This window comes from Lissotriton helveticus, chromosome 9 (assembly GCF_964261635.1).
Source record: "Lissotriton helveticus chromosome 9, aLisHel1.1, whole genome shotgun sequence".
NCBI classification, from domain to species: Eukaryota; Metazoa; Chordata; class Amphibia; order Caudata; family Salamandridae; genus Lissotriton; species Lissotriton helveticus.
Window position 1 is genome coordinate 80,423,959 of NC_136070.1, and position 13,333 is coordinate 80,437,291.

Sequence of the window (13,333 nt, forward strand, 5' to 3'; positions counted from 1 at the left end):
ATAAAGGCTGTGCATTAGAGAACACCATGTGAACTGCCCCATATATTCTCCTTAAATAACTTACATTTCTCAAATTTGATCGCGCCTCCATACACCAGCTGTGCCCAGGGAAAGTTTTAATAAAAAAAAAACAGTTATCCCTATTTCGAGACGCTTGCATGGCTGAATACAGTATTCATTTTGCACCAAATTCGAGTGGTTAACATGCTACCTCTGTTCCTTCCCCCCATTTTCTTTTGATTGCACAGCACTGCAGAGATGGATATTCCTGACAAAATCTGAACATTTTCCGGTCTCAGTACAACATCATGTTAACTGCAATTCCTTGAGGCTTTCTCTCATAATGGGCACCCCGTGAAATATTGTTAAAATGTCAGGACCCAGAATTGGGTCATCTTTCTTGATGTTCAGTGGCAGGAGCAGGTATCGGCTATGACTTTTAAAGACTTGCATCATGAAAATTTCTATATATTTTATCTCCGAGGCAACAGTGGTAAACGACCTCCATTAACTAGTTTTATTTTCTTCCAATTATTAAACTTTCAAAGGATTTAAACACGTCCTTTTGCCTCTGTTTTCATAGCTGAAGGTCGCAGGCGTGTTTATTATGGCTTCCTCTCCTCTTCTACATATACACTGGTTTTTTTGATGGTTGGAAAATAACCTTTTTGCTATTTGTTTATATGAGATGATTACTACTCCAAAATACATTTCATAAATGTGTTGGTTTATGTTGGATTGGGACACAGATCACCATCAGTCAGGAAATCATAACATACTTTACATTCGAATGGGCTGGCGCTTCTTTAACTTGAGATAAGGCAGTCCCGCCAGCAGGGGGCACTAAAGAGTGTCACATTACATTTGGGAGATGCAAATAGCATGCTGTTCCTGGCAGAGGGACAGCGCATGGGTAAAAATACGCATCGCGGAACTCCATACTCAAGAAGGTGCACAGACAATATGGAAAACGCAATATACCACTATATGATAGGAGAGCTTGGTAGATGAATGAACCTGGAATGGGGATGGGAGGGGCTTACACCTTCGTTGTCAATCATAACAGAGTGCCTTGGACTGGTACAGCTCACCTTCTCAACCATCACCTGCGGAAAAGAGCCCTCCGAGACATGTCTAGAGAGATGGATGGGGAATTACCATACCCATGGGTTTCTGTGATCGGGGTGCACAGAAAGAAGCAAGGATAGTGGAAAAATGAATGGCGAGGATTTAGGAACTCCTGCACATTAGGGTCATTTAATCTCAGGAGGACGTCACGCATAATGCATACTTATGTTGTCTGCGTCATCGAAGGCAGTGCCCTTCATGACAAAATCCCTTAACAGACCCTGGTGGTATTGCAGCCTTATGGAAGGTGATTAAATGATGAACTACAGAAATAGGTGACTCACTGAAGGCTCAAAGGCAACAGCAAACCCTCTCAATGGGCTGTCCTCCATATTCACCAAAAGACATGTTAATGAGGAGAGGCTCTTGTTTGGGAATGAAAGGGTAAATGAGAGCAATACCTGGGCCATTGAATACCACCAGCAGAATTTGTATGAATTTCTCTCTTAAACCGCACCCCTGGAACCACAGAGTGTAACAATAGGGGCCAGATATTCCTGCAGAAGATATTTTAAAGGTTGAAGGCCACGGAGAGTAAAGCTGGAGCTGAAATGGGGTGGGGAATAGATAGCACAATGCTTCTGCGGCTCTTAACCCACAACCATTTTCAGGCGCAATTCCAACATGTAAGCCAACGAGAGGACAACGCTGGCAGAGCTTTCCCACACATTGTAGCGTCTGCCACTATGAACACTGAAGTGGTACTACTGTTCCTAGAAGAAAAGAGCAGTGTTAAAAGGTATCACAGAGGAAACCCAAGCTGGGATCCGATGGCTTCCTTGAATGGGCTAGACACACATTCACACGTGTCGCTTTCGAAGTGCCCGGAGCCTGATGTAGCCAGGAGATTGTAATACTGCAGAATCACCCTGTGAGCTGTGCTACCTTGAAGAAAAGGGCCAAAAGGTTAGTCTTTGTTGGGGGCTGTGTGCAAGCCTCAGTCTCTACCCAAACTAAATTAACAGAAAACCCCATTCTCTGGTACATCACCAAAGTCATCAGACTCACAATGAAACGGACAGACCTTATGTATCGGAGGTTGGGTTTGGATCACAGTCATAAATAGGTATGTCAAACCTCAAGACTCATTGTGGGCCAGGAATTCCTAGAATACTGCTGGTGCAGACACTAGTCCAAAACATGAATGGACTAAAAGTTCTGGAAGAAGCGCACTAGAGGACCACGAAGGGAGCTGAACAAACATTCCCCCCCACTGTTAGAGACAGTATCACCCTCTAGGTCCCTTTCCAGTACCCACGGGAGCATTACATCACAAACAATCAGTACATCCATAGATCGCCAACCAAAGCCTGGTGATATACATCAAGTCCATTACTCACTTGCAGTTCAAAAAGAGCCAGACACTTGCTCAGGATACACAGATGGATTTATTTCGGCTAGAAAATTTCAGCGCGCGGTTTGCTTATTTCAAGAAACGCTTAGCAGACGCGTTTCAGCCGGAAGGCTTTCATCAATGCCAGGTTACAAAGCAGGTCCATACACCTGGGGCTTGTTATCAGTCTTATAATGTCTCCATAGCCACTCCCAATGACTGAGTGGTTCAGCTCCTCCTCTGCTTCAAGCTTTGTTAGACCTCGCGCTGTGATTGGACCTGCTGCATGCTGGTAGACGTGTGTGTATATATATATATATCCTTTTCAACGGAGAAGGGTAGCTGTGGATATATATATATATATTTATTTAGTTTTTAAGCCATTTCTCAGTCCAACCTCTAGATCAAGGATACATTGACCTCGAAGATCTGAATTCTCCCCTAGATGGTCCAGTGTGTCCATAGCGCACCAAACCCTGCCCTAACATGGAGCCAGCAACTTGGAAAAAATTCCAATCTTCGTTTAAATTGGGCTGTTGGCTCCCTATATTCCTAGAGCCGGCACGGAAGCAGAGATCTTACCATGCTGCTCAGAAATTGGATAATATTTCTTCAGCTATATCCAATTGAACACAGGCCGCGTGTTTTCTTTACCTTCACAGTCGACTCTACGAAGAGGAGACATCCTAGTTATGTTATGTTATATGTTATAAAGACTTTTATAACGCGCTCTATTACTAACAAGTATCCTGGGGCGGTGAGCGAAGTGGCGAAAAATGGCGGGATTGTCAAGATAGAGAAGATAGTTACAAAATGGTATTAAACAGATGGGTTTTCAGACCTTTCTTAAAGGCGGCAAGGGACTGGGCTGCTCTGAGACACAGAGGGAGAGCATTTCAGGCCCTAGCGGCCCGACAGAAATAGACTGGTCTCCTAATCTGGCGTACTTAAATCTCGCCTTAATCATTTTGCATTGATTGGCCGATCGAAGGCAGCGATTCGGAACATAGAGAGCAAACCGTTTCCTCAGGTACACAGGTCCGAGCTGATGGATAGCTTGGAAGAAGAGAACCATTGTTTTAAACACAATCCGGTGAGCCACTGGAAGCCAGTCATACCTGGAGTGCTTTAACAGGATGTTCATAACAGAAGCCCTAGATGGTATTTCTGGTTCAAGAAGATCTCTGTCACAGTATATTAACCACAATTACTATTATATCAAGTTAATGGCACTTAATGTGACCAGTGGGGAGCCTGTGATCTGCAGATTGCTTATAGAAATGCATCTCAGGGTCATCTCGCCATCTTCATGGTGCTTCTGAGGTAAGGTTCACGTGTCAAACTGAGAACTAGGAACCATGTCTACGATTCATTTAAGCTGACTGATCAGAAAAGGACTGAGGGGCCTTTGTTTATAATGCTCATTATCACAGATTTCATGATGATTTTTTGATACCAGCTCCCCAGAGATTCAGTCTGTGGCCTCATCACAGTAGAAAGGTCTCATCATGTTAGAGACATTTTATAAGAATTTCTTGTTTACTTTTTAATATTCTTCTATTACTCCTTCTAATATCTGTAATTACCAGGTGATGTTGTCCACCCAAATTAGCCCTTTGGCTGAAATAGTTGATCCGTGACCTGAAATCAAGATCCTTGGATCACTCAAATTAAACTGTCATCCGACATTTGGGGGCGGAACGGTGTATTTGTCATGATTCGTTAAACTTGGGTATTGTTGATAGACTAGTTCTACTTAGTGCCTGCACCACTGGCAGCAACAGATTGCACAGAGGACTGGTTGCGTTCCTCTGGAGCATAAGCCTTGGGTGCAGTGCTGTAAAGCCAGCAACTCAACCGTGGTGGCGGGGAGACCGTGGGGCTCTGAGCGCTGCTAAGGGCTGGAGGTCTCATCAGGGATGGTAGCAGCCTACCCTGCGCTTAGGGCCTCTGCCACACCTCGCAAACACGGTTGAGAGTATGGAATGCTTCTTCCCTGACGATACCGAGCCCCAAAAACAGAAATCAGGGAAAAACTTCAATTTGGTACTCTCTAAAGTCAGATTTGGGAAGACGTGCAGCTACCTGCTTGGGTCTTCCCAAACCTAGAACTATCACTTCATCTTTAAGCAAGGCAAAGTGTCCTCCCAACTAATGCTATTTGTAGATGCCATTTCTTCTGCTTCATGCCCCTGGCAGTACAACATTCTGCCTTGCCTCCTTGGTAGGGGAGGGAGTGATTGGGGGCACAGGTCAAGACAAGTTGCACTGGAAGCATCTCCCTGGTCCAGCTTAAAAGAGAATCCCTGACGAGCAGGTAAGGTCGCGTGCGTGCTAGAGCACAGACATGGGACCTGTCAGGTATACCTAACACAGGGCCCACCCTTCAATAACCAAAGGAAGCACGGGATGACTCAAAACAAATAAATAAAAATACTAACATAATCAACAACACCAACCACACCCGGCAGCTGAAGAATAACTGGATATGATGATGGAAGGAGGATGGAGGACCGTTTAGTTAATCCTAAATGTATTAGTATGTTCCTGTGTGTTTATAATCTATAATTGTGCAGCACGATGAGGGAGACAATGTAACATCCATAGCTGCCGACTGTTGATCTGGAGAATCAGGTTCAAGTCCTGGTGTTGACCGCTATCCTGTAATTCTGGGTAAATTGCTTAACCTCCCCCTTGCCTGAAAGAATAAAAAGACATTCTTTAATCTAACTGGTGCTCAAGTAAAGCGCTCCAATGCCCTTGGTTAAAGTTTGCGCTATATAATACTGCGGGGGGGGGAAAGGTATGTGCATATAGATACGTACGTACATGTAGATATATGTATTTGTATGTATGTATATATATCATCAGTGGTAATATATATATGCGAACCTCTTTCCCTCTTTTATCCCTCAGCTATCCTTCTCAAACCAAATAACTGACTAATATCCACCACTCAAATTACTTTCATATTTCCCTATACTCATTCACCACTAATCCTTATGGGTTCCGGAGTAGCGTGCTACTCACCAAGAAAGTGCTCACACACCCCATTGGTGGTAACAACGCCATATAAATGCAAACCTTTTTCCCCTCTTCTATCCCTCCGCTATCTTTCTCAATCCAAATAACTGACTAATATGCACCACTCAAATTACTTTCATATTTCCCTATACTAATTCAACACTAATCCTTTTTGGGATTCGGAGTAGCGTGCTAGTCGTCAGATAAAAGCGCTTTGATGCCTCGTCAGGGGTAGTAAGAGGTATATAAATGCAATTACAAAACAATACAATATCTATGTATGTGCATATATATAGTATGTGTTGCTTCAGTTATTATGGATTGCGACAATGGATGTGGCCGAGGTTGTATCCACTCTATTCGACTGCTGCAGGATTTTGTTCTGAATAAAAAACAAAAAGACACGCAGGCTCCTGTCATCCGATTAAAGGTCGGGCTCCCAGGTGCATGGTGGGATTCATGTTCTCCAGTTATTTTGGCCAAAATATGTCAGTTTACTGCCAAGGCCAGCGTCTCCTCATAGTTCTAGGAGCTGTAATGCCGGCCTGTTCCGAAGAGTGCCCGGATAAGGGGTGTTCACTCATACCTTGAGGCAGCAGGCGCCTCCCTGTGCGAGCCCAGCACAGTCTGATGCTCAGTTCCTCGCCTGGCACCTCTCTGAAGGCATCAGCAAAGCTGCCCCGACCTGTTTGCTGATTCCTGCCTGGTACCCAGGCGCCCGCAGGTGCCCAGGCAGTGATGGATGTGCAAATCAGATCTCCGTCCCTTAACTGCCGGGCATAAATTGCCTCCGTTTGCGCGGGGGCCTGTTGCGCCAGGCCGTTTCTGAATGCATGCAAAACCATCGGGGGTTGTTATAAATTAATTTACTCTGGTAAACACATTACTTCCTCCGAGATTCGAGCTACGCATCAGGATCAGCAAAGATTACGCGATAATTACTTGTTAGTGTCTGCAGCCGGCTTTACCGCCGCGCGCACCGACATGGATTTATCATATTCGGTGTCTGTGGACGGGATGTACTTAATAACAGTTCCAGCGTCCCTCCATGCTTTGTGGCGGGGAGGCGTGCTGCTGCAAAGGAGTACACCGGGACTAGCTGAGACCGCTAGTTCATTCCTTTACTCATTGGAGCTTCTCCAGCGACAGAGAGCGGCCGCTAATGAACAGTATTTTTGAATTTGTTGTAAATGATGGTTTTCAAATGTATGCACGTATTTATATGTCGCCCAAGGAAGAGATGAAACAAATAGTTGTAATGGGTCTGTAGGGCTCGTGCTGGTGTAATGAGTCAGGTGTTGGAAGGGACATTACAAGAGATAGCGGAGAGACGTATTGCATATTTCCCCAGGCCCCACTTTAAAACTATACAACATGCCATAAGAGAGATATCAGGTTGATCTACAGTGCATGCTTCCGAATAATAGACTTTACAGACGTAAGTCAACAAACCTGTAAACTGCAGCCATGTTACAGTGGGTTCTAATGGAGGGAAGTCCATTTTCACACAGAACACATGGTGCTGAGACTATATAATATAGCCTTATAGCCCGCCGTAGAGGGCTATACCGGCTATTAAAGGCCCTCTCCAGCTTCGGCTCAGGCCTTTAACCCCTTGAGTGCTTGTGACGAGCTGAGCTTGTCACAAGCACAGCGGCGCGGCGCGCGGCCCCCCTCTTCACTGCCTTTGGAACGTTCGCACACGGGGATAATTTCCCCACTGTGCTGAACGTTCCAAAAACGGGTGTGGCTGTGACGAGCTCAGCTCGTCATGAGTGCAGCTCCACTGTGCCTCATGACGAGCTGAGCTCGTCACAAGCACAGCGGCGTGGCGCGCCCCCCCCCCCCCCCCCCGGACACCCCGCAGTGAAGGGGTTAACAAGGGAGAGGGACTTTAGTAGCCGGTATAGCCCAGCTACGAAGGGCTATAAGGCTATTAGAACATTCTGCCACTAGAGGGCAGAATGTTCTAACAAATAAAAACAAAGCCTTATGGGAGCGTGAGAGCATTGGAATCCCCTCAGGCTCCCTTACGCCTTTGTGAACAGCCAGAGCTGTGAACAAAGAAACATTGGAATGTTGGAGCTCCAAGCTTGTACCAGCCATTATAAGCCCGGAGCACTCCATTGTTTTCAATGGAGCTCCCAACATTCCAATGTTTTAATGGAGTTTAATCCCCAGCAAAGGTAACAAAAAAAAGTGCACAAGGGACTGTGCTACATACAGTACCCCAGGGGCACTATAGGCGTGTTTGTGCCCGCTTTGAGTGTCTCTGGGTCACAGTAGTACAAAAGGGGCTACAAACGCTTGTGCGGCCCCTTCTTAAATACTGATAAGCTGTCGCACATGTAGCGCCAGTGCTATCTGACAAAACAAACAGGGCCCTAGTAGTAGTGTGCCACAAATAGGTGTCGCGCTGTTAGTTTTATTCCATTGGCTGGCTTCTGGAGCGGTGAAGGAGAGTTCCAAGGATCCCCAAGACATCCCCCCTGAAGGCGGATGCAGTCAATTATTTTCTCCTGTCTGCAGGGGGATCTCGGCCCCCTTTTAAGAGTACAGGCGACTGCCACCTGCACTGTGAACCAAAGACTAGCTTTTAAGCAGCCGCTCTGTATTTCACTGAATGCGCTGCCAACAGGGCAGCTGCGAGTTCGCGGCTGCCCTGGGGGCAGTACAATGATTGTAATAGGGTGCACTGTCCCTGTTTGTCACCTGCTTACAGGTACGCCATTGCCAAACAGGGAGAGCGCACCATTACATAATGCTGGCCCAGGAAGTAAAGGATCTGGTGGCACACAGTAGGCAGATGGAATTTTGTTGGATGATGGATGCCCGGTCTGGTGGCTTAGTGGGCTAATGCGTCCACTGTAGGGGCCTTTTGGTCACAGGTTCAAATCCCGGCGGGTCCACTCAGACTTTCATCCTTCTGATGTCGATAAAATGAGTACCAATGAGTTCGGTAACAATAAACATCTGTTATTCAGTGCCATGATACCCTTCTGTGTGAACGTACACGTTGCAAATACATGTTATGTTGTGAAATAAGCAGACTAAAGTGAAGGTTAAACAGTTTATTCGAAAGACACTTCACAGTGAAGCTTCCCTAGTCATGTAATTACCCCCCACCACACCTAGCAATAACCCTTCATTACAATGTGCTGTAGGTGCAGTGATATATTTCTAAGCCCATTGCAAACTTTTTCTCACACTGCGTCTTTATTACGCTGCCATGTTAGTACGAATACTGAGATACTTAAAATTTACTTGGATCTAGTCCCGGCTTCTTTTAAAAAGAGTTTTCATGCACACCAAATGACTTGTTTCATAGTTCCTGGTCTATATCATAATTTTAACAGAAACGACTATCAGCTCACCACCTGGGACGGCTTTTTAAATTGCCTTCTAGAGCCTCATCTGCCCCAGAGGATCTTTTTAAATAACATGAAATGCTGTCTAGGTTGCCAAGGGCACTGAACTACTATAAGCCAAATAAGTTGTTCTAAACATTTTTGACCAGGTATGGAGCAACAACTAGGACATTGCGTACTTGTATATTATTCCCGACAAGCAAAGTTTTCTTCGAAAATGTATTCCAAAGTGTTTGTTCTCAAACCAAGATGGTTCTATCTTAGATTGTCTTTTTGGATTGGGATACTGTCAACTAGCTTGTAGTGTAGTAGAGCACAGTAATAAAAATTGCAGCCGTGATAATGCAGATAATGGCTCTCCCTCATGGTAAGAGACTCTAGCCTTTGACTGGTGTTAAATAAAATGATCCCTTGATAATGTTTGCAGCATATCATTCTCTGATACAAAAATATTTGCTGTTGCTTTGTTTTTATATTTTATTTTAATTACTTGATGAAAATCGATTTTTATTTGTGATGTTTATGAAACATTTTTTCCTGATGTAATTTTCTTCTTTTTTAAGGTCTGTCGAGTCGCCTACGAAATAATGCAGACATTGCATCCAGACGCCTCAACAAATTTCCACTCCTTGGATGATATTTACTATTTTGGGGGACAGAATGCCCACAACCAGGTTGCCATTTATCCTCACCACCCACGAACTCCAGATGAAATCCCCATGGAGCCCGGGGATATTATTGGTGTGGCTGGAAACCATTGGGACGGTTATTCGAAGGGCATTAACAGGAAACTGGGTCGAACGGGCTTGTACCCATCTTACAAAGTGAAGGAGAAAATAGAGACTGTTAAATATCCTACATACTCAGAAGCTGACAAATGAGGAAAAATGAAGGCGATCGGTCACTAACTCAGTTCAAGCTGGTTTGAACTAAGCGACAAAGAGACTTGACGGGTTCAATGAGCTTCTTTGACATTTTATTGTGTGGTCAAAAGTACAAAGCCATTGCGTATGAACTCCGGAAACCCAACAGGGAGCAACTGTCTTTTGACTTCCCTCCTCTTGAGAGTACTTTGCTACAGTACTTGCACTCCATCCACACATACAAATAAACATCTACTCCCAACATGTGGACAGTACTTTTGTACTACTTTGCCTCTTTCAAACCTTCAAAGTTATGTTCGCAATCAGTTACAAGGGCCCGCGCCCAGCTCTCTTGCCATTAATTGATGACGATGCTCAAGACGTTTGACACTGCCATGTTGTGTAATTTGAGTGACATGAACATATTTTGTATATGTGAAATTTTAAACATGGTGCCTCTGTGAGTGATCACGGACCTTTTTACCAGAGCCCTACCTAGCCTCGTTGCCGAGCAGCACTTGATCCTTAAACAGCATGTTTCAGACCACGCAACATGCTCCAATCAGTAGATTTCCAAATGAAGCAAGAAATCGCCCTGGGCCCCCTGATACCCGCCCCTTCATCAGATGATTTTTCATTGATTCCTCTGATTAGTTTGTGTCACCACTAAATGAAGGATCCATCTAGAGATACAACATTCACTGTCAATTACAGTAGAAGATCTTTTGTAAACAATGCCATGAACAGATTCTTTAATACCTGATATTTCTGGACATTGTCTTTGATAACAAAACAATAAATAATAATTTAAAAATTGAAGAACCTACTTGGCCTTTTAAAAGATAGATGTTTTTTCTAATTGAATAATGCCTTTTGCTTGTAATGTCAGTAAATTGTTACTACATCAGGGACCAGTAGTGTGTGTACTCCATCCCCAAAAAAGCCATGTTAACGCCAATGATTGTAGCAAAGAACCGAGGGCAACGTAACCGGTAATAGTGAAATCGATATATGTACGTATTGTTGCATTCATAACTGATCCATTTAATGTCTCAGTATGAAACTGTTTGAAACACAGTGTAATGAAAGGACGATGTAAGATGAGTAGTAGTATAAAATATCTTAAGCTACTGCTCATACTTGACAGATAATAGAGCGCTAGATGTGAAGTGGTGAACTCTTAAAAGTGATTTTATTTCAAAAAGATGTTTGTTCGATACCTGTTATTATGAAACATTCCACCAGAAAATTCACACAACTTTGGATCAACACAGATGTGTACCTGTGGTATATTTACGTAAAAGGATTTCTCAAGAGCCCTCTTATGGCCCCACCCAAAATTATTATTATTATTCAGCATTTGGTAAGCGCATAGCTACCCTGAGACATCCCAGCACTAGTGGCCGAACAGGAGGATGACTGACGAGTTACAGGGTGAGGGTGAACATGTTTTTAGAAGTTTCCGAAAGGGAAGAAGGCGAGGTTCTGAGTGAAGGTGAGGGGGCAGGGTGTTACAGAGTCTAGCTACGTTGTAAGAGAAAGATCTTCCTCCACTTTTTTTATTTTTTTTATTAGCAGCACAGGACTAAAATATAAACAAGAACAACTTCTTACCCTCTTAAATTTGGGAATGGCTGCAAGGTTAAGATTAGCGGAACAAAGAAGTTTCCTGGGGCGGTAAAAGGTGATGAGGGAGCTGTTGTTTACTGGGCCCTTAGGGTCTTGTGGGCTATGCACAGAGATTTGAATTTTACTCTTTCCAGAATTGGCAACCAGTGTAGGGTCCTCAGAGCTGGCTCAGCCGACTGACTTCCAGAAATCACGAGCAGCAGCCGCGCAGCGCAGTTCTGTGCGACTTGGAGTTTCCTTATTGTTGCTTTAGGTGCCTTTAGGTAAAGATAATTGCCATAGTCAAAACAAGAAAGGACCAACACCTGGACCGGGATTCTCCTTGCCTCCATAGGAAGGAGAGGGAGGACTTTCCGAAGCAGTTTGAGGGTGCCGAAGCAGGCTCCTGCCAAGTTTACTGCTTGGTGATCAAATTCAAATGAAGACAAGACAGCATCAAATTACAGGAAATCGTCTAGGATAGTTTTGTTGCAAGGTAAGAGGGAATGCCCCAACTACTAAATATAATTTTTGCCTGAGGGGACAAACACCCCTGCACTGGAACTAACAAGCATTTGCAATGCAATAGGTCTCGCATTATTAAAGTTAGAGCTATTGGCATTGTAAATGGCAATGCCTTTTATTTATGTTTTTGTTTTTTAAACATAAATAAAAGGCATTGCCATTACAATGCTAATAGCATAAACTCTCGCAAAAGTGAGACCTATTGCATTGCAAATGCTTGTTTAAAGGACGCCCCAGACACTACTTCCCCAACCTACCAACCTATAAACCTGGTTTCAAGCCATGAACCCATGGCATCTTCTCCTCTGGAGGCAATAAAGGTGCCAGTCATGATATATAATATGCATATTTAACCTTCTGATGTTACTAATGTTTTCGGCGGAAACTGATATATTGTCCGATCCTGCTGACAAGAGCACGAGTCCATAAGCGATTACTGGGGCCATTAGAGGACGGCTGATTTCCTGTATTTGGAAGTTGCCTCTAAATTCAGGTTTTTAGGTATTCTAATTTCCAAAATATTAGAACAAGTACAATAAAAACTCACCGCCGCAGCCCGGCTTGAACAGGAAGCCAGGCAACCTGTGTTGGGACGGGGGCGGGGCCGCAAAAAGACAGGAAGCAGACGGGAGCCTACCCCGCGCTCCTGTGCTGAAGCGCTCCTGTGCCCGTCAGCCGGAAGATTTGCGTGTCAGCTAGCGGGGCTCCCGTGCTCGTGGAGAGCCCCGCCTGCTGCTGAGGATGACCCGCTGCCTGCCGAAGGAGAGAGGGACACACGAAAAGAACTCGGTGAGTGGGGTGTGAGGGAGGGGGGGGGACATGTGCGCGCGCGCGCATGTGTGTGTGCGAGTGTGTCTGTGTGTGTGTGTGTTTGTGCCTGTGTGTGCGCGTGTGTCTGTGTGTATGTATGCATGCATGCATTCGTGTGTGAAAAGATCCGATGACTGGTGGGGGGATGTAAAGTGAAAGTAAGCAGCGCGCGTGTGTTTCAGTCTGTGTGGTGGCTGGCTGTGTGCGCACGCGTGGACGGAGGCGACGTGCGCGTTCGCGCACCCAAATCCGCCCGCTTTCAAGCTCGTAACACCCTCTTGTCCTCCTTCCCTCGTGACAGGCAACATTAGGTCTCCAGCTGGACACCTGCATCCTTTGGATGCAGTTGTGTGTATGTATGCATGCATGCATGCGTGTGTAAAAAGATCCGATGACTGGTGGGGGGATGTAAAGTGAAAGTAAGCAGCGCGCGTGTGTTTCAGTCTGTGTGGTGGCTGGCTGTGTGCGCACGCGTGGACGGAGGCGACGTGCGCGTTCGCGCACCCAAATCCGGCCGCTTTCAAGCTCGTAACATCCTCTTGTCCTCCTTCCCTCGTGACAGGCAACATTAGGTCTCCAGCTGGACACCTGTATCCTTTGGATGCAGTTTTACCAGCTCGACCTAAAAAGGGAAGTCTCCTCGTGCACCTTGAAAAAATAAAGTAAGGTCTTGC

At 45.1% G+C, this 13,333-nt stretch overlaps 1 protein-coding gene across 4 annotated transcripts in view; it reads left to right on the plus strand.

Moving 5' to 3' along the window:
* FUT8 (fucosyltransferase 8) overlaps window positions 1-10,542 on the plus strand; it is a 733,753-nt gene extending 723,211 nt beyond the window's left edge. For all 4 annotated transcript variants that reach the window (XM_078659523.1, XM_078659526.1, XM_078659525.1 and 1 more), the window contains one exon: window positions 9,417-10,542. In XM_078659523.1, coding sequence (XP_078515649.1) covers window positions 9,417-9,734 — 318 coding nt within the window. In that variant the 3' untranslated portion in view covers window positions 9,735-10,542. The remainder of the gene's footprint in view (window positions 1-9,416) is intronic.
* The last annotated feature ends 2,791 nt before the right edge of the window (window positions 10,543-13,333 follow it).